The sequence below is a fragment of the Oncorhynchus masou genome, chromosome 30 (genome assembly GCF_036934945.1).
Source record: "Oncorhynchus masou masou isolate Uvic2021 chromosome 30, UVic_Omas_1.1, whole genome shotgun sequence".
Lineage (NCBI taxonomy): Eukaryota > Metazoa > Chordata > Actinopteri > Salmoniformes > Salmonidae > Oncorhynchus > Oncorhynchus masou.
In genome coordinates this window covers 47,617,923-47,639,865 of record NC_088241.1, presented here as the reverse complement: position 1 = coordinate 47,639,865, position 21,943 = coordinate 47,617,923, and the positions used below count along the sequence as shown (strand labels likewise).

At 42.0% G+C, this 21,943-nt stretch overlaps 1 protein-coding gene across 4 annotated transcripts in view; it reads right to left on the bottom strand.

Annotated features, from left to right (window-relative positions):
* Positions 1-21,943, bottom strand: part of LOC135522682 (dihydropyrimidine dehydrogenase [NADP(+)]-like) — a 229,926-nt gene that overhangs the window by 78,495 nt on the left and 129,488 nt on the right. For all 4 annotated transcript variants that reach the window (XR_010452715.1, XM_064949179.1, XM_064949178.1 and 1 more), the window contains 3 exons: positions 21,560-21,724; positions 17,931-17,999; positions 6,404-6,487 (listed from right to left, as the gene is read on the bottom strand). Coding sequence is in view for 3 of the 4 variants with exons in the window: in XM_064949179.1 (XP_064805251.1) it covers positions 6,404-6,487; positions 17,931-17,999; positions 21,560-21,724 (318 nt within the window). In the remaining variant the exon portion in view is untranslated. The remainder of the gene's footprint in view (positions 1-6,403; positions 6,488-17,930; positions 18,000-21,559; positions 21,725-21,943) is intronic.

Genomic DNA, 21,943 nt, shown 5'->3' with positions numbered 1-21,943 from the left:
GTGTGTGTGTGTGTGTGTGTGTGTGTGTGTGTGTGTGTGTGTGTGTGTGTGTGCGTGCGTGTGTGTGCGTGTATGATGGAAGCTGTTTGTCACCAGGCTGCATGTTCAAAGGGGGCTGAATATAGCTCGGGGAGGAGGCTTCGGTTTTAATTTGTGAATCGGAGGAGTGGAAAAGCTGTATCAAAGGGAAGGAGGGAAAAGAGGATGTATGGAGGAGCGTTATGGAAGGGAAGGAGGGAAAAGAGGATGTCTGGAGGAGCATTATGGAAGGGAAGGAGGGAAAAGAGGATGTATGGAGGAGCGTTATGGAAGGGAAGGAGGGAAAAGAGGATGTCTGGAGGAGCGTTATGGAAGGGAAGGAGGGAAAAGAGGATGTATGGAGGAGCGTTATGGAAGGGAAGGAGGGAAAAGAGGATGTCTGGAGGAGCGTTATGGAAGGGAAGGAGGGAAAAGAGGATGTCTGGAGGAGCGTTATGGAAGGGAAGGAGGGAAAAGAGGATGTATGGAGGAGCGTTATGGAAGGGAAGGAGGGAAAAGAGGATGTATGGAGGAGCGTTATGGAAGGGAAGGAGGGAAAAGAGGATGTATGGAGGAGCGTTATGGAAGGGAAGGAGGGAAAAGAGGATGTATGGAGGAGCGTTATGGAAGGGAAGGAGGGAAAAGAGGATGCATGGAGGAGCGTTATGGAAGGGAAGGAGGGAAAAGAGGATGTCTGGAGGAGCTTTATGGAATGGAAGGAGGGAAAAGAGGATGTCTGGAGGAGCGTTATGGAAGGGAAGGAGGGAAAAGAGGATGTCTGGAGGAGCGTTATGGAAGGGAAGGAGGGAAAAGAGAATGTATGGAGGAGCGTTATGGAAGGGAAGGAGGGAAAAGAGGATGTCTGGAGGAGCGTTATGGAAGGGAAGGAGGGAAAAGAGGATGTATGGAGGAGCGTTATGGAAGGGAAGGAGGGAAAAGAGGATGTATGGAGGAGCTTTATGGAAGGGAAGGAGGGAAAAGAGGATGTATGGAGGAGCGTTATGGAAGGGAAGGAGGGAAAAGAGGATGCATGGAGGAGCGTTATGGAAGGGAAGGAGGGAAAAGAGGATGTCTGGAGGAGCGTTATGGAATGGAAGGAGGGAAAAGAGGATGTCTGGAGGAGCGTTATGGAAGGGAAGGAGGGAAAAGAGGATGTCTGGAGGAGCGTTATGGAAGGGAAGGAGGGAAAAGAGGATGTCTGGAGGAGCGTTATGGAAGGGAAGGAGGGAAAAGAGGATGTCTGGAGGAGCGTTATGGAAGGGAAGGAGGGAAAAGAGGATGTCTGGAGGAGCGTTATGGAAGGGAAGGAGGGAAAAGAGGATGTATGGAGGAGCTTTATGGAAGGGAAGGAGGGAAAAGAGGATGCATGGAGGAGCTTTATGGAAGGGAAGGAGGGAAAAGAGGATGTCTGGAGGAGCGTTATGGAAGGGAAGGAGGGAAAAGAGGATGTATGGAGGAGCTTTATGGAAGGGAAGGAGGGAAAAGAGGATGCATGGAGGAGCTTTATGGAAGGGAAGGAGGGAAAAGAGGATGTCTGGAGGAGCGTTATGGAAGGGAAGGAGGGAAAAGAGGATGTATGGAGGAGCTTTATGGAAGGGAAGGAGGGAAAAGAGGATGTATGGAGGAGCGTTATGGAAGGGAAGGAGGGAAAAGAGGATGTCTGGAGGAGCGTTATGGAAGGGAAGGAGGGAAAAGAGGATGTCTGGAGGAGCGTTATGGAAGGGAAGGAGGGAAAAGAGGATGTATGGAGGAGCGTTATGGAAGGGAAGGAGGGAAAGAGGATGTATGGAGGAGCGTTATGGAAGGGAAGGAGGGAAAAGAGGATGTATGGAGGAGCGTTATGGAAGGGAAGGAGGGAAAAGAGGATGTCTGGAGGAGCGTTATGGAAAGGAAGGAGGGAAAAGAGGATGTATGGAGGAGCGTTATGGAAGGGAAGGAGGGAAAAGAGGATGTCTGGAGGAGCTTTATGGAAGGGAAGGAGGGAAAAGAGGATGTATGGAGGAGCTTTATGGAAGGGAAGGAGGGAAAAGAGGATGTATGGAGGAGCGTTATGGAAGGGAAGGAGGGAAAAGAGGATGTATGGAGGAGCTTTATGGAAGGGAAGGAGGGAAAAGAGGATGTATGGAGGAGCGTTATGGAAGGGAAGGAGGGAAAAGAGGATGTATGGAGGAGCGTTATGGAAGGGGAGGAGGGAGAAATTACTAACCTGTGGTTGCTGAGGCAAACGTGAATAAGAGATATGAGATAACGGAAACCAAAGTCTACCTTCCTTCGAGCAAGACACTATCTGTCTTAACCACTCACTCATTAGACTGCACTCACAAACCACATTAATAATGACATGTGTGATCAAATGAAAAATCATGACAACTGCCATCAAATGAGAATGAAACTCGTACAAAAAACATTGTGATATTTACATTGTGATAAACACTTAAAGGCCAAGTACAACCTCATCATCACTTCTAAATAAAGTGAAGCCGGTTCAGAAGGGAAACCCAAGTCTGGTCGCATCAGCTGATCGCATCAGAGTCCTTCAATAAGCTCATGTTGCAAGGTTTGGCTGCTACAGGGTTGTCATTGATTGCGAGGATCAACCATGTTGCTGCTCTACTGTTGTCAATAGCCGGCTACAAACTAGCTAGCTAAGTAGAATTAGTATCATATCTATTGTATACTTTCTGTTTTCCCAATGCCAGTTTTGGGGCATAGTCTGTTCTCTCGGCCAACATACCCCATCACCCCTAACTTTAACCGAAAACATTTTCCCTCAGATTTCAAGTTTTACCTTGAACCTTAGTGGGGAAGCTGACACTGTAGCACGTTGCAACAAATAACCAGGACTTGCCTTTAGCTTCCAGCCATGTGGATTGGCTCCTGATTCTAGCATTACCTAGATCCTGTGGGCTTGCTAAACACCCACATGACCATCCGCTGTTGACGATCAAGCGTCAATCACCTCTAATGTAAACGTTCTGTCAGAGAGCATATTTCAGACACACTAATATGCAGGCTTATTCTAGCAATCTATGGGGTCTATTTCTTCTCGTTACCAGGTCGTCATCTACTCTTCTCTCATGACTTACCGACATACACTATTAGGCGTAAGCTTCAGCTCAGGTACTCTATGTTGTAGGCCTAGGTTTAGATTATCATGTCACTTCCACTGCCCACTCTGTGCATGTATCAGTAGTGACATTAGGCTATTTGGATAGCACAGGTGGTTATATGTAGCTACCATTTTAGTTTTCGGTTCTGGGGGTTTGTTCGTGTTATGCAATTTAAATGGTATGTTATGGCCACTGCAACAGTCATTGTCTGGTCTTCCCTCCGTACGATGTCTTCTGTCTTCTATCTTTCTATTCCAAATTTCCGTTTGGAAAGAAAGCCTTTCTTTATTATGGTCCAATAGCAGGGATTCAATTAATCTCGGCTGTCAAGACCCTTCGGTGGGTAGTCTGCTCAGGGATCCATCTTTCCGCCTACTCTTCATGGCCTACGGAGAAGCGACCACCGTGCATATCAAGAGTATCTCTCCTCTCTCAGTAGCACAAGTTTGAGTTAACTTAAGGCAATAGTGCTGGGTTGATGTTGCGCTTGCTAGAGGCGGTCTGTTTGATGGCGTTTATGGGTTCTACAGTCTGAAAAGCACAACATTCTATATAGCATATCGTGCCCACCTCCTGTAGTTATTCTAGCATCTTTATATGTTGCTTAGGTCTGGCAGTGAGCTACTCTGAAGGAGCAGAGACTACGCGTTGTAATATTTTCTAATAAAGGGTTAAATGTACACGTGGTGTATCCTTTCTGAATTAGATTTTTATTTTTATTTTTTTACAACAAAATGTTAAACTACTCATCTTCAAAAAAAGAACAGTACAGTAGCTACCGTTGGTTATATAATCCGAGGGAGCAGTTGTGAATGACTGATTGAAATGGCAAATTAATAAAACATTCAAATGAGATTTCCCTACCATTTCCATAGCGTCAGAACGAATGTATTTCCCGCTGTTGCGTTGAGAGGTGGCACCGCCGCCACGCACGCGGAGCGGCGGGGTGTGATGGAATGATATTGCCTCCCTCTCTTTAGTTCACTCCGAGGTTACCTGCCTGCGGGCACATGGCTTTGATTAGCTTTTTGTCTTACAGCAGAAAATCTAACGGCAGAGGGGATATAACTCTGGAAATTTACGGCTACTGTGAGAGAAAATAGCTTTGTCTCCTTCCCCGGTTATAGACGGGAACTCGTTCGTTCGTACGTTCGTTTCATTCATTCATTCATTCCCCTCTCCACCGCGGGCCTGGGGTGGGACTCAAGTCAAGATGGTAAGATTGAAAATCACAGCTTTCCATTCTTTGCCTTTACCCGTATCCAGATAACTAACGCCTTTAGGTTGTAGTATAGTAACATGCTGTGTGCTGTTTCAGGCACATACAGTAACAACACTCATCACTTACTGTACTGTATATCACACACTGCTTTAGTCACTGTGCTGTTTATAGCAGACTTGTTTCATCATTAGTGATGTGTAGCTACAAGCTAAACCTTCCTCTCCCACTCAATATACATGCGTACTGTATTGTACATCCACATACACTGAGAAGGCATGGTATCCTGTGCCTAAGGATACATTGTACTGCTCCCATCCAAAATGAGAGCTAAGTGGAGGCTCAGAGCATTTTGAGATCAACTCTAGGCAGGATTGGTAGGCTACAAGCTATACTACAGCATACTACAGCTGTAAAGCTGCAATATCCCAATACCATCAGTGTACGGAATATCAGTCTTCAGATAGTATACTCAAACTCTATGACATATTTTTCACCCTGTTAAGTCAGAACAGCCTGCCTGCCGTGCTGTAAACTGATGAGGGTTAGTATTAACCTCCTGAGTGGAGAGGTGTGATACTCTGTGATATCCGTGCTTTTAAAAAGGCCCCTTCCGTCATCTTCCAGAGCAGCACTACTCTGTGTTTTAATGACCTTGTTTTAACATTAAGACATGGTGGTGTTAGAGAGTCAGGTAGGTAGAGTAGAGAGTCCTGTTACTGACTTGACCACCGCACCGCCGGGCTACGGGCAGTTAGACGACAGGCCGTGTCACACATGTTCAAGTCAAAAGCACAACTGACTCTCACAGAGAGACAGGCTAATGTGTAAACATTTAGATAGGCTGCTAGCAAAAGAAGGTTCTCACATATCGTCTCTGACATTAAACGGTGAGTTTAGACAGTGTGAGGGAATGTGTGTGGTCGTCTACCGGTGGACAACATGGTGTACGGTTAAGAGCAGAAGAAAAATAAAAGTAAAAAATTATATATATATAATAAATTAAAAAAAGAGCAGTAACGCGTCAAACAGCCAAAGGCTTATTTAAACTGCCATTATATTCCCTGGTGACTGATCTGCCCATCCCATCTCATGTTCCATACTGATGACATGCATCAAGCAAACAAATAGAAGTGTTGACTACAGTCACATGCTCGAACCGTTTAACCAAACGCTACATTAAACTCAGACAATGCAGCATCTCATTTGAGAGAAGCCAAGTCAGATAGAGAAGGATTGCTCCGTATGGATTATTACAATCATTAAATGTTTCAACTAAATGTGAAATGATAGAAAGATGTGTATTTTAGGAGGGCGCTGATGAGACATCGCCGCTCCATTGGAGTGGAGTCAGTCTCCATTAAACCAGAATAAACGCTCCAACCCACTCCTTCAGTGGTTTTCATTGCCTGTGTCCCACCTCGTACCAGATCACGCATCCCCTTTTACTCCTTCTACACTGGGAAAAGCACCCAAGTGGATAGCTCCACCTTCGAGTCTGATTCGACACACCCTGAATATAATCACTCTCACACTGAGATATTCAGACAGTCATAGAGCTACAGCTACTCGCTCAGAAAATCTTCTAAAATCAGCCATGTTGAACTACCTCCACACTGCCGATGTAATGAACTACTGATATGATGAATGCTATTTATCAGTCACCACCATGGCATCGTACAGTAGGAGTCAGTAGCAGAGCAACAGAGAGGAGTTGTTGACTCCACTCAGCTGTAGTGGTAGAACAGTGGTTTCTCCGTGACAGAGCAGAGTCCATTAGAAAGCAGACTGTCTGGTGTATCTGACAGTGTGATCATTCAATTTTATAAGAGCTGTATCTAACCAGATGTTCACAAAAATAGGTGTGTAGTCGATATTTCAACTTGTAGTCAAGTGCAGTCTGAGTCTGAAGTCTGCACTGAGGCTTACAGCAGTTGAGAAGTCAGTGAGGCGGGCACTATGGCAACGTCAGTAGTAGAGTTGAGTCTTCAGTCAGTCAGTCAGTCAAAAAGGTGTTTGTTCACAGAGGCACACAGTAGTTGAGCTGAGGGCTTACCTGCCCACAGGCCAGTCCCATGCCCCTCTCCCCCATACCATGTGGGCAAGACAGATTCAACTCCAAGGCATCAGCTCCTGAGGCCTGTTGAAAGAATAACACAGGCGGAACCAGATCGTTATCACAAGCTTTTTTTGTTTTTTTTGTTTATACAAATGATCACCATGAACACATTTTAATTAAATGGAAGATGCCATCACCTTTCCTTTTTTTGGGGAAAAACCAAGAGCTACAATATTATTCACGTGTATTTGATTTCTTGTTCATGTCAAAAACCTGGGCAGATTTCATACCCCAAAATGTTCTCCCACGAATTTGGTTAAGGGATGGATCTTTTAACAATTCATTCACTTGCGTGCATTTCCGTGTTACACCATGTCGGATTGATATTCCATTTATTTACGCACCAACACCACAGCATGAAGTGGATGCGGATTTGCAGATGTACTGAAGATGCACACACACTGTACATTTACCGAAATGCAATTCAATGCAAAACAATGGAGACTGGAAAAAGAGGGCCCTAAAATAGATGAGACAAATTATAACTGTTTCGCATGGATCGGCATCAGATGACACTGTAACATGGACTGGTGGAGAGAGAGAGCGAGAGAGAGAGAGAGAGCGAGAGAGAGACTAGGGCGTCGAGTGAACGCATCGAGAGAAGAGCGGCGCGAGGGAAGCAACGGCTGAGCCGGAAAGGCATCTGACAGGCAATTACGTTTCCGTGGGGGCTTTAAAACACATCACAAGAGGGATTTAAACAATTACAAACAGCTCCACAAACCTGCCAGAGAGTCTCCAGCTGCGGATTTATGATTTGGCCTCAGACTGACAACCATTAGAGACAGAGAAAAGAATAATAAGCATTTTAGCCTTACAAAGTGCACATTTCATGGTCAATTGAGGCCCAAACGCAGTCACAACATGGTCATAATGCATCGGGATCCCCAAAGCCAATTATCAATCATGTTTAATTTCACCCTTCTTCCTTAAGCCCTTCGTGGAGTAAAGGGAGGGGGTGGCCGACGGATTTATTTTGTTCTATAGTCTTTTTTCCTCGCTCTCTCTCATTTCAGATCATAATAAACTTTGCAATGATATGTGAAGGAAGATGGTTGGGGGAGGTGTTTGATATTGTGGGCTCAGTTTAGAGAGCCAAGGATGAGGCGAGTGTATCATGTACACAACAGAGAACAGAGACTGTGTGTTAGACATGTCTTCATCCCATCCCCCCAGCTCAGAGAGAGACAGAAAGAGAGAGACAGAAAGAGAGAGAGAGAGAGAGAAACAGCTAGACAGAGACAGTTTTGTTAATTATCTATTTCACTTGCTTTGACAATGTAAACATGTGTTTCCCATGCCAATAAATCAATTTGAATTGAATTTAAATGAAATTGAGAGAGAGACAGAGAAATAGCGAGAGAGAGAGAGAGCGAGAGAGAGAGAGAGAGAGAGAGAGAGAGAGAGAGAGCGAGAAAGAGAACATCCCTCTCCTCTCATCTGTGATTGGCTGTCTGCTCCAGGTTGCTGTGTCTGTCAGGCCGAGTGTGATGCATTCAATCGGATAGTTTTCTGTACCTTTCCCTCATGAATATCAGGAAGTGTAGGTGTTGGTCTCCATCTGAATCATACCAAGTTTTCCATGGAAATCCAACATGGACCTAGTTAGCTTTGTTCAGTTCGAGAGATGCGAGCACCAAATTATGTAGACACGCCCAAATGTGCATAGCTTACCCCAGGCTTATCCACACAATATGTTTAGACAATGCGCATGTGCAAAATATGAAATCAGCTCAATGCAACGAACGAAGCTCGGCAAAGCAGCGAGGCATATGCTGACCCTGTCCATTAACAGTGACTGGAGTCAGGAACGTGAGTCAACGATTTGAACGGACGGGAAGGAATGCATGAAAACCTAGGCACCTTTCCTGAGATTTGGATGCAGTTTTAGCAAATGTTGATATTTTTTAGCATAAAAAATACCAGAATCATTGAGGAAAAACATGAAATAACAAAAAAGAATTAACATTTATCTACCCTGCCTACTCTGACCGCACATCACTGATTATTTAGAACCATTATGAGGGACAGTGCAGTACCATATTAGGACCTGCATTTTAGGGGTGCATACAAACACACACACACACACAACAGAAAGAAACATGGAGAAAAGGGACGACACTGACAAAGCTGTAAGCATCTGAAACCCGTCAAATCGCACGCACGCGCGCACGCATACACTTGAACCCAATTATGAATTAGGCTCTACTCCAGCTGTATAAATTGTAAATGCGCAATGTATGAAGCAGGCCATGCGCATAGGAAATAAAGGCCAAGCATTGCATTAATATTTATATACTTTGTCCCAGGGGCGATAAGGCTCTGGTCAAAAGTAGTGCACTATTAAGGGAATTGGGTGCCATATGGGACAGATACTGTACATAGGGATCATGATCCAGGAGAGACCAGGAAGCAGAGAGGAGAGCTTCTAGAGGTTGAACGATACGCTCCATAACCAAGCCAGAGGCCCCAAGCAGATATTTATGCAACCTGACACTGCCTTTGACATGGATTATCAACCCACAACTTGATAAGGGAAACATAACCTAGCACCGTTACAGACTCTAGAGCATCAATGTTGGTGTGATCTCCACGGGTATTACAAACAAGATATGAGCCATAAAAGTGCCTTAAGGACAGATACAGCCTATCTGTCTGTCGGTCTTTCTGTCACCACAAATGGACAAGCAGACAAAAAAATGCATTTCTCGTGGCACCCTGAATGAAGTAATAGTTGTAGAAAATATATACAATACCGGTCAAATGTTTTAGAACACCGACTCATTCAAGGGTTTTTCCTTGTTTTACTATTTTCTACATTGCAGAATAATAGTGAAGACATCAAAACTATGAAATAACACATATGGAATCAAGCAGTAACCAAAAAAGAATATTTATATTTCAAATAGCCACCCTTCACTTTGATGACAGCTCTGCACACTCTTGGCATTCTCTCAACAAGATTCATGAGGTAATCACCTGGAATGCATTTCAATTAACAGGTGTGCTTTCTTAAATGTGAATTTGTGGAATTTCTTTCCTTCTTAATGCATTTGAGCCAATCAGTTGTGCTGTGACAAGGTAGTGGTGGTATACAGACGATAGCCCTATTTGGTAAAATACCAAGTTCATATTATGGCAAGAACAGCTCAAATAAGCAAAGAGAAACGACCGCCCATCATTACTTGAGGACATGAAGGTCAGTCAATCTGGAAAAATAACTTTGAAAGTTTCTTCAAGTGCAGTCGCAAAAACCATCAAGTGCAATGATGAAACTGGCTCATGAGGACAGCCACAGGAAAGGAAGACCCAGAGTTACCTCTGCTGCAGAGGATAAATTCATTAGAGTTACCAGCCTTAGAAATTGCAGCCCAAGTAACAGACACATCTCAACATCAACTGTTCAGAAGAGACTGTGAATCAGGCCTTCATGATCGAATTGCTTCAAAGAAACCACATCCAAAGGACACCAATAAGAAGAAGAGGCTTGCTTGGGCCAAGAAACACGAGCAATGGACATGGGAGATTTTTGGTTCTAAACGCTGTGTCTTCGTGAGACGTGGTGTGGGTGAACGGATGATGTACGCATGTGTATTTTGCACCATGAAGCACTGAGGAGGTGTTATGGTGTGGAGGTGCCTTGCTGGTGACACTGTCTGTGATTTATTTAGAATTCAAGGCACACTTAACCAGCATAGCTACCACAGCATTCTGCAGCGATACGTCATCCCATCTGTTTTGGGCTTAGTGGGACTATCATTTATTTTTCAACAGGGTCATTACCCAACACACCTCCAGGCTGTGTAAGGGCTATTTGACCAAGAAGAAGAGTGATTATATTATAAAAATAAAGCAAACTGAATGGAATATGGGGAAAATTCCCCAAATTCTTTTTAAATTTTCAACATAGAAATGTTACCAAATATGTTTTATTGAAACTTTTTTACAAATGATGAAGTCACTCATTGAAGTAAAGGACTTTAAGAATATGTTTTTGTTTCAGTCTCCTCCATCTCCACTAACCAAAGCTAATGTTATGGATTTTTTCCCTAATAATAATGTAAAATTAACATCTCTACGGAAAGACTCATGTGAAGGCCAAATTACAGGAGGAGGAACTTCTTGATGGATTAAAGCCTTTAATTCCAGGAAAACTCCAGGACTGGATGGCATACCAGTTCTACCAAACCTTTTTGATATACACAGAGGACTGTTATTAGCATGTTTTAACCTCTCCTATATAAATGGTAGATTATCGGACACTTAACAAGAAGGTCTGATTTCATTATTACTGAAACAGGATCCAAGTGGTAAATATAAAGATCCAGTCTAAAACAATTGGAAGCCTCTTACACTTTACATTTTTTTTTTTTAATTTTACCAGGCAAGTCAGTTAAGAACAAATTCTTATTTTCAATGACGGCCTAGGAACAGTGGGTTAACTGCCTGTTCAGGGGCAGAACGACAGATTTGTACCTTGTCAGCTCGGGGGTTTGAACTTGCAACCTGTCGGTTACTAGTCCAACGCTCTAACCACTAGGCTACCCTGCCACCCCACTTCAGTGTTGTGATGCAGAAATTCTAGCAAAATGCTTGGCACATAGAATTAAAAAGGTATTGTCAGATATTATTTATTCTAATCAGACAGGTTTTTTACATGGACGGTACATTGGAGATAATATAAGTACTGGAATTAATAGAATAATATTGAAAATCGGATGAAACCAGGCCTGGTTTTCATCGCTGATTTTGAAAAGGCTTTTGATAAAGTATGACTGGAGTTAATGCCTGGAATATTTACATTTTGTAGAATCTCTTATAAAATGGGTTAGAGTTATGTATAGTAACCCTAGGTGTAAAATAGTAAATAATGGCGACATCTCAGAAAGTTTTAAACTGTCAAGGGGAGTAAGACAAGATTGTCCACTATCGGCATATCTATGTATTATTGCCATTGAAATGTTAGCTGTTAAAATCAGATCCAATAATAATATTACGGGATTAGAAATCCAGGGCTTAAAAACAAAGGTGTCATTGTACGCTGTCGATACATGCTTTCTTTTAAAACCACAATTAGATTCCCTCCACAGTCTCATAGAGGATCTAGATACTTTTTCTAACCTCCATGTATTAAAACCAAATTATGATAAGTGTACTAAATTACATATTGGATCACTACAAAATGCAACGTTTACATTACTGTGTAGTTTACCAATAAAATGGTCTGACGGTGATGTGGACATAGTCGGTATACATATCCAGAAAGAAAGAAATGATCTCACTCCAATACATTTAATAGAAAGTTAGCAAAAATAGATAAGTTCTTGCTACAATGGAAAGGAAAATACCTGTCTATTTGTGGAAAAATCACCCTGATTAACTCCTTAGTCATATCAGTTTACCTATTTGCTTATGGTCTTGCCAACACCTAGTGACCTGCTTTTTAAATTATATGAAGAAAAAATATTACATTTTATTTGGAATGGCAAGCCAGACAATTAAAAGGGCCTATTTATATAATGAATATGAATTTGGAGGGTAGAAATAAATATTAAAGCATTAGACCTCTCACTAAAGGCATCAGTCACACAAAAGTTATACTTACTCCAAAATGGTTCTCTAGTAAATTAGTAAGAATGTTCAAGAATGGCATTTTTCCCTTTATTCAGATTACAACCTCTCACTTTTGGTTATTTGAAAACGAAATAATCTCCAAGATATTGTTATTTTTTAAACAAGCCTTAGAAAGTTGGTGGCAATTTCAGTTTAATCCACCAGAAAATACAGAACAAATAATACAACAAATATTGTGGTTATACTCAAATATACTAATAAATGTAAAAAATAAAAAAATAAAAAATATATAATCTTTGTAAATGACATCATAAATAGGACTGGTGGAGCTATGTCACACATGCTGCTAACACAAACATGAAAAAGTCTGCTCTACCCCAAAAATTACAACCAACTAATTACAGCATTACCACAAAAATGGAAAAGGCAAGTGGAAAGGGTAAAAGTAAGGAACTTGTCTGTCGGCCCTGCATTAATTAAAGACCAAAAATGGTTAAAGAAAATTGTGATAAATATAAATATATACCAGTTTCATTTAAGGACCAAAAAATTGCAAAATAGTTGGTTATAGATTTTCGACATACCGATTCCATGACGCCGGATTCAATTATATATATATATATAATTATATATACGCTGCTCAAAAAAATAAAGGGAACACTTAAACAACACAATGTAACTCAAAGTCGATCACACATGCTGTTGTGCAAATTAAATAGACAACAGGTGGGAATTATAGGCAATTAGCAAGACAACCCCAATAAAGGAGTGGTTCTGCAGGTGGTAACCACAGACCACTTCTCAGTTCCCATGCTTCCTGGCTGATGTTTTGGTCACTTTTGAATGCTGGCAGTGCTTTCACTCTATATATATATATATATATATACACACACAGTGGGACAAAAAAGTATTTAGTCAGCCACCAATTGTGAAAGTTCTCACACTTAAAAAGATGAGAGAGGCCTGTAATTTTCATCATAGGTACACTTCAACTATGACAGACAAACTGAGAGAAAAAAATCAAGAAAATCACATTGTAGGATTTTTAATGAATTTATTTGCAAATTATGGTGGAAAATAAGTACTTGGTCACCTACAAACAAGCAAGATTTCTGGCTCTCACAGACCTGTAACTTCTTCTTTAAGAGGCTCCTCTGTCCTCCACTCGTTACCTGTATTAATGGCACCTGTTTGAACTTGTTATCAGTATAAAAGACACCTGTCCACAACCTCAAACAGTCACACTCCAAACTCCACTATGGCCAAGACCACAGAGCTGTCAAAGGACACCAGAAACAAAATTAATGACCTGCACCAGGCTGGGAAGACTGAATCTGCAATAGGTAAGCAGCTTGGTTTGAAGAACTCAACTGTGGGAGCAATTATTAGGAAATGGAAGACATACAAGACCACTGATAATCTCCCTCAATATGGGGCTCCACACAAGATTTCACCCCGTGGGGTCAAAATGATCTCAAGAACGGTGAGCAAAAATCCCAGAACCACACGGGGGGGACCTAGTGAATGACCTGCCGAGAGCTGGGACCAAAGTTACAAAGCCTACCATCAGTAACACACTACGCCGCAAGGGACTCAAATCCTGCAGTGCCAGACGTGTCCCCCTGCTTAAACCAGTACATGTCCAGACCCGTCTGAAGTTTGTATTTTGATGATCCAGAAGAAGATTGGGAGAATGTCATATGGTCAGATGAAACCAAAATATAACCTTTTGGTAAAAACTCAACTCGTCGTGTTTGGAGGACAAAGAATGCTGAGTTGCATCCAAAGAACACCATACATACTGTGAAGCATGGGGGTGGAAACATCATGCTTTGGGGCTGTTTTTCTGCAAAGGGACCAGGACGACTGATCCATGTAAAGGAAAGAATGAATGGGGCCATGTATCGTGAGATTTTGAGTGAAAACCTCCTTCCATCAGCAATGGCATTGAAGATGAAACGTGACTGGGTCTTTCAGCATGACAATGATCCCAAACACACTGCCCGGGCAACGAAGGAGTGGCTTCGTAAGAAGCATTTCAAGGTCCTGGAGTGGCCTAGCCAGTCTCCAGATCTCAACCCCATAGAAAATCTTTGGAGGGAGTTGAAAGTCCGTGTTGCCCAGCAAGAGCCCCAAAACATCACTGCTCTAGAGGAGATCTGCATGGAGGAATGGGACAAAATACCAGCAACAGTGTGTGAAAACTTTGTGAAGACTTACAGAAATCGTTTGACCTGTGTCATTGCCAACAAAGGGTATATAACAAAGTATTGAGATAAACTTTTGTTATTGACCAAATACTTATTTTCTGCCATAATTTGCAAATAAATTCATAAAAAATCCTACATTTTCAAATCCTGTGGATTTTTTTCCCTAATTTTGTCTGTCATTGTTGAAGTGTACCTATGATGAAAATTACAGGCCTCTCATCTTTTTAAGTGGGAGAACTTGCACAATTGGTGGCTGACTAAATACTTTTTTGCCCCACTGTGTGTGTATATATATATACATATAATATAAAATATATATATATAATATAAAATATATATATATAAAATATATATATATATATATATATATATATATATATATATTTGCCCAAAAAATATATGGGGAATTGCAGACAATTGCATTGATGGAAGCAACAATCTATCCGCAATATTAAAGCTGATCCAACCCCTAAAATTAAAAAATGTAAAAAAGTAGAGTGATGGAGTGCTGCATCAGATGACCTGGCCTCCACAATCCCCCGACCTCAACCAAATTGAGATAGTTTGGAATAAGTGAAGGAAAAGCAGCCAACAAGTGCTCAGCATGTGTGAGAACAACTCCAAGACTGTTGGAAAGACTGAAGCTTCATTCCAGGTGAAGCAGGTTGAAAGCATGCCAAGAGTGTGCAAAGCTGTCATCAAGGAAAAGAGTGGCTATTCGAAGAATCTAAAATCTAAAATATTTTTTGGGGTTACTACATGATTCCATGTGTTACATTTTATAGTTTTGGTGTCTTCACTATTATTCTAACATGTATAAAATAGTACAAATAAAGAAAAACCCTTCCAAAACTTTTGATCGGTAGTGTATATATAATAATAATAATTGATAAGCAGCCCCTAAAAAAAATTCTGTTTGTAATTGAAAAATTCTGACAACTGAGCAATGTAAAATACAAATATTTAGGAAAAGTCAGGGAAGGAGCAGGACGTTGCCTACAAAATGTCAGATCTATTTTAATTTCAAAATCCAACGGCAGTGGGCGTCGGCTTTGGCAGTTCTAATGTTAAGGCGTTCATGGACCATCACCATCAATGTTTCCATGTTTTCTTCTCTTATCTGTTTGGTATTGAATTGAATAAAATAGGAATGTCTCACAGTAAGAATTTTACTTTAGGAATTGTAGCCTCTAGCACATGGCTATGATGCAACCTTTCCTCTCCAAAGCTGGGAATTTTTAAATGAGAAACGTAAAGGGGAAAAAAGAGGAAAGTTGACTGAACTGGAGTGACAGTTGAAAGTAGGGAAATGTTTCACTTCAGATTGACACTTCAGTAAGGAGGAGGGCGAGGAAGAAAAAAACGACTTTTAAGTAGTACCCTTAGGCAAGGAACAGTGTTAAGTGTTCTCTTACAGATTTCAAAGTGGAAATGAATGGTTGACTTTCCTTGAAAACGGAGTTGCCATAGCAACACAGCTTTTATTTCATATTTCCACTGCTACAGGTAGTTAAATAGACGCACAATAGATGTGATGAAGAAGAATAAAAGAGTGGTTCTGACGGTTCTTCCTCCTGAGGTGTGTTGCTGCCGAACCTGGACCATTCACCAAAACTAACCCCTTCTCTTTCCAACCTCCCGATTTAGACTATATCCCCCTACTGCTCCCATCTGTGCTGGTGTTGCAACAAGGGGTTTTCACAGAAGGAAAATAAGATGAAATATTCCCCATGTAAAGTCATGGCTAGAGGGCATCTTTAAACCCTTCGGACCTCTCAGGGTTCTCCTGCGGAGAAGTGTGTAGGGATCTGGCCTTGGTACAATGGGTGGAGGAGGGTTCAAACCCTATGTGCAATATCACAGACATAGTCCTAGCCAAGGTACTTATCCTGCATAGCTGGTTTCACTGGGTTATCCTCAATCCTATTTTATGACTGTATAAATTCTTCATGGATAAGGAGGCATGCTAAGTGAATAACTATGATAATAATATTCTTAAAGTGAGACGAGGAGGGAGGGTTTATTAAGGGAGGGAGAAAGGAAGGAAAATAAAATTGCATACCACATACTTTAAATCAAATATATTCTAGGAGATCTGATGGTGATGATGATGGTTGGGGAGGTGGGGATGGAGGGGGAAGCCTGACAGGTTGTTTTAAATGAGGTAGGAGAGAGAGTGGCGCATCAATGAAATCAATAGCGGCATTAACACATTGAGCTGTTAAAGCTGTTTGCATTCTGACATTTTCCTTTAGCACAATTAAGCGGTTGAGATATGCGAGTCAACTCTGATTAGCTGAGCAGTTGCTAAACCTGACGTAACCATGGTGTGCCTACGCCGAGCTACCTCAGTTTATCTCAGGGGTCTTTCACACCAAATTGTTTTGAAGCGGTTTCTCCAAACTCTGGTGTGTTTACCCCCTTAGTTTGGTTCGTTTAGACTGGTGTGAACACTATGTACACTCAGACACGCACCAAACTATGCCCTGTGGTTCGCTCAAAAAGGGTGGTCTCAGTCCGTTATCATACCGTGGTACAGTTCGCTGCAGGTGTGAACGCAGTCCGAACCAAACACAGGAAAGGAACCAGAGGCGAGCAGAATTTTTGGCTGTTTGAATGTGAGCATTTGATAAAATGCACGCATTATTATAACTTGATATCTCTGAAACATTTTGTGAGTAGCAGCTAATTTCTGAGCGCATCCTATGCATATTAGGGGAGACCAGGGATGTACGTGTAGGCTCATTAATATTCAATGCACGTTTCAGTTAGAGCGGCTGTCTCACCGTTTTCCTCCCGCATGTTGTTGGAAGACCAAAGCGAAATATGATGATTGGAACACACAAGTGATGCTCCATGAGGATCATAGATGTATGAAACTAATGGTTGCATGAGCACATCACTTTCTTTAGGCATTTCAGTTCGTTTAACATTTGGCAAATGTGAAACCCCCCCCCCAATACACTGTCGCAAATAAACAAACTGTGATTGGAACTATAGCTCAGAACTGTGTGTGACAACGCCCTGAAACATAAAAGAGAACACTGCTAGATCAGTTCTCTGTTGGTTAAAAAAAGAAACCCCACAGCCATGTAGCACATGTTTGAAACACCTTGTCCTTGTCAGTGTCAGTGTTTGATGCGATCAGGGACGTGTTTAAGAAGCTTTGGAAGGGGAATGGGGGAAGAGGGAGGGTAGAGGGGAAGGGGGGAGAGTTGGAGCACTCCAACCTCACATATGGGTGAGCCTGAAGATGTCTGGCCTGTAAAAGCTTCCATATCCACATCCCCTCCCTCCTTTCCCTCCCTCCCTCCCTCCATCATTGTTTCACTCCCACAGTGTCATCTGTCTCCGTGCTTACAGCCACTTGGCAGCCTACCACAGGTTTAGGGCAGATAAACATTTAACTAAATGTTGCACCCACTCCAAATCCAGGATTACATCCCTCTCATTCAATATTTGGGGTGTTTAAACACTTGCAGTGGATGTGGCTTTCTGCCTGGTCTGAAGATCTAAATCAAATTCCACAAATATAACCCAAGTGAGGGACACAGAGAAAGAAGCTGTGCTAGTCGTGACAATTCTAAACATGTCAGTACCGGAAATAATGTTATAACCATTCCTGGCCAGCATTTAGGAGTTTACATTTGAAGAAAGAAATCAACATTGCTTAGACCTACCTCTGCCATCTTGGCAAGCTCTGTCCAGTCAGCTTTGTTGTAGCTGCACATTATACTGGAGATAATGACCTAGAGAAAGAGAGAAGAATCATATAACACTGAGTGATAAATCCATTGCGGCTCAAACTAAAAGTTTCATTTCAACACATTAGAAAACAGATCTGAGAGGAGGCAGCCATTATCCTATCTTTAAGAAGCACCGGCATTGTCCTCCCTCAGTCACAAAATCAATATTTATAATTTTATAAGATCAGGACAAATCCAGTGTGTTTGCCAGCGTTATTAAAACAATAAAAACACCAGAGAGAGGTACAGATGTAGGATCTTCATTTGAGTCCGTTTGCTACGGAAGGAAAATGATCCTGCAGGGAAAGGGAATATGGATTATTATGATACATTTTTGCTTGGGAAAATCAAGTCTGAAATTTAAAAGTGGAAATTACAAACTTCAGAAGCCTTTTTAAACCTTAGATACACTACAAGTGTAAAATGTCCCGCATTTCAGGAAAGTTCTCTTGCAACAGGGAGATCAAATTAAGATCCTACACATGTATTTGCAGGAGGCTCTGAGTGGATTAGACTAGGTCTCTCTCCTCCAGACATACAATAAGCCCTCTATAAAACAGGTTATATAGGCCCCTGCTTCTTAATATTGCCTCCCGGTTTTAAGTAATCACAGAAATAAAAAGGACCATGATGTATAGACATGATGCTGAGGATCCCCGATGGGTCCAATCCACAAAGAGGTAAGAGCTACTACCCCCATTGGCTGGGAGGCAGAGGACGTCTTCTGGAGATATTGAGGAACATTATTTCTGACCACATATATCTGATGTGCCTGCTTTGTGTTATAACTGTCTGGAAACTGTGTGTGTGTGTGTTCATGGTCAGCTGATTGTATGTCTATACAGAGAAAATCACTGAAAAAAGGTTACATCTCTGTGGAATTAGATCACACTACACCTTTCCTTCTGTATCAACATTATAAAGGAATTCAAAGTAAACGCTGATGCTAAGTAGCTATTAATCAAGTACTGTGACTGCCTTGTACAGCTTCCTCTCTTCTTGCCATGATATTAACTGTTAAACTATGTTATTGTACTACGTATTAAAATTGTAAAAGACAGTTAATGTTACTCGTTCCAACAGCAGGCCTTCTAAAAGAGTTAGGATCCAGGGGAGGACATTAAACAGAAAGGCTGAACCCCCTCCAGCGAGAAATATCTAGTAGATATACATCTCCTTCTAGCCAGGTACAGCATGAAGGTTCCTCAATCCACCACAGCAGACAGAAACACACCAAGACGCAACTCCAGCCCTGCTGTGGTTTAATGAAGGTTTAAATAGACCTAGATTTAACTGTGCAAATAAAGTGAAAGCTCCCCTTGACTCCATGACATTTACAATGGCCAATATGCAGGCCCTGCTTGACACATTAGTCATATTGGAGCTTTCTGTTTTCAGGAATATTACTTCCATAGGTGATTTTATGAGAGGGTACGCCGTCTCGGCTTAGCTAGTTTCTCGTCGTGTGGCTCGAGAAACTGTAACTACAGATGAAACACATACAATGGAGATGGTAAAAGAGAGCAAAATGTACCATTATACTGAATAGTTGTCCTTGATGTTGTTTGGTATCTCAACGGCTATGGCACTGGTGGTGTGTGTGTGTGTCTCTCTCTCTCTCTCAACAACACAGTACCAAAGGCACTGCTCGGTCTAAACAAGTTACATCCACTGCAAACCCTCTGATGCTGTGTGAATGTGTGTGTTTGAATATGCGCGTGCATGCATGTGTCCATGCGCATCTTTGTATGTGTGTGAGAGGATCATCTTGTTATTATCAGCTCAACCACAGAGCCATGGAGCCCTGAGCTATACACTACAGAAATGACTTCTTCTTCCCCATTACCGCTAACAACACCATGGTATCCATGGAGATACCGGACATCACCTGGAAACTGTCACCTAGAGCCGAATCAGCCGATAGCCCACGGGAAAATGTGTGACAATTTCCGCTCCCTTCCCCCTCTCCTTAACTCCACTCTATTAGCACCACTAGGGATAATGAGAACACATTTGGCACTTGGTGGACGGCAGCTCAATCGGGGCTATTTGTCCAGACTGCTCTGACCTAAAAAGCTCGGTGCTATTGGGGTAATTGGAAGGGCAAATAGGCCAGTATTTCCTTTGGTGCACTGTTTGTCAGAAAAAAAAGTACTCTGTCTGTGTGCTTTACAGGTCATGGTACAGTTTGAGAGAGAGCTCAGTCTGGTCACGCACACACACTGGCATAGCACCCCCGTGCTCCTTTGTGTTCCAATGAAACATATCCCAGAAGCGCTCATTTACAGGGAAACACGGAGCTCAGTGCTTTGTCCTGCTTCATTCTGGATCTGTGAAAGGGCTAGGGAGGAGAAACACACTAGGACTGATCTAAAAACCACAAGAGGCATTTCACACTGTCTTTTTTCATCCACCTAACAATAGCTGTTGAAGCGAATGCAGGGCATCAGTGACATTATTCCTCTCAGACTTTCATTAACAATGGTCAGGGGAACATCAATGAATCCTTTGATACTGTACATCTGGAGTTTCCAAAAGTTGGGAGAACAAACTCTTAGAAATTAACAAATTACCCAGCAAACATGGAACGTTCTCAGGACATTAGGCAACATTCCCATTAGGTCCCTTTAAGGGTATTTGCGAGAAGTTATTACTCTGATGTTCTGTTAATTGGAACATTAACACATGACGTTAACCTCGGGACCATAAAAGGATGTTCAGTACAGGTCCCGGGTTGGTCACAGTATCATGTTATTATAAGGTATTTTATGAAAATATACCTATTTGGTCCTGATAGGAAGTTATATATGGGAAATTCAATGACCACAAGGGGACGTTTCATTACGGTCAAGAGGACGTCGCATGATGGTCCCAAGGGAACATTCCCTGGGGGACATTAGAGTAAATCACTGTAAGTTACCAGCACATCACTGAGGACCATGTCAGGATCTTCTAAGGACGTTTTCAGGACTGTCATTTTACTAGTCTTCAGGACATTGCATGATGGTCCAAAGGAAACATCCCTGCAAACAAAAATTTGTCGTATGGACGTCCCCGGGGACGTCACAAAATGGTTGCCTAAAGTGGTCAGGTCGTTGTGTCATTCCCTGGAAGTTTAGTCTAGTTCCCTGTTTGTTCTGGGGATGTCCCTAAGGATCCCCTGGAGGACCATGAAACAAAGTTCTGAAATGGGGACATCCCCAGAACAAACCCGGAACTAAACAGAACCTTCAGTTTACAATGACAACATCCCAAGAACATCCTAAAAATGTCCATAGGACCATGACACAACGTCCTCATGACTTAAGCCAACCATTTCGTGTCGTTTCAGGGACGTCCTAATGACCAATTTTTGTTTGCAGGGAAAAAGCATGTTGTCATTGTCATTGCAGTATCCAGCATAAACAAAGCAATACATTGCAACCCTTTGAACGAATGGCACTCCATTCTGCTGTTTCAATACAAGCTCATTAGACAGATATACAGTGGGAGTGTGTCCCAAATGGCATCCTAGTCCCTATAGTCCACTTCTTTTGATCAAGGCCCATAGGGCAGTAACTTACCTTGTTGGGGAAGTCAGCTTTGAGCTCGGTAACACTCTGGCACCAGTAGGCTGCAGTCTTTTCACTGATCAGCTCGATATTGAGGAAGGAGCTCTGTCCCGGACCGAACATGGGGCCTGAGGTCGTCCCACGCACGATGCGAGGAGACACGTTGGTCACCAAGTCCTATACGGAACAAGAGAGCAACAAAACTATGTTATAGTGGTTATATAGAGTAAAACCATTAAAGTGCACTTCAAAAGTGAACAAAAGCTAGGGAACAAGAAACAATGTTATAAAGTAAACCCTTTTTTAGTGCACCTCCAAGTGACTAAAACCTAGGGAAAGAGAAAGCAAGACAATGATGTTAAAGTGGTTGTAATGTTATCGTCAACTCATTTTATT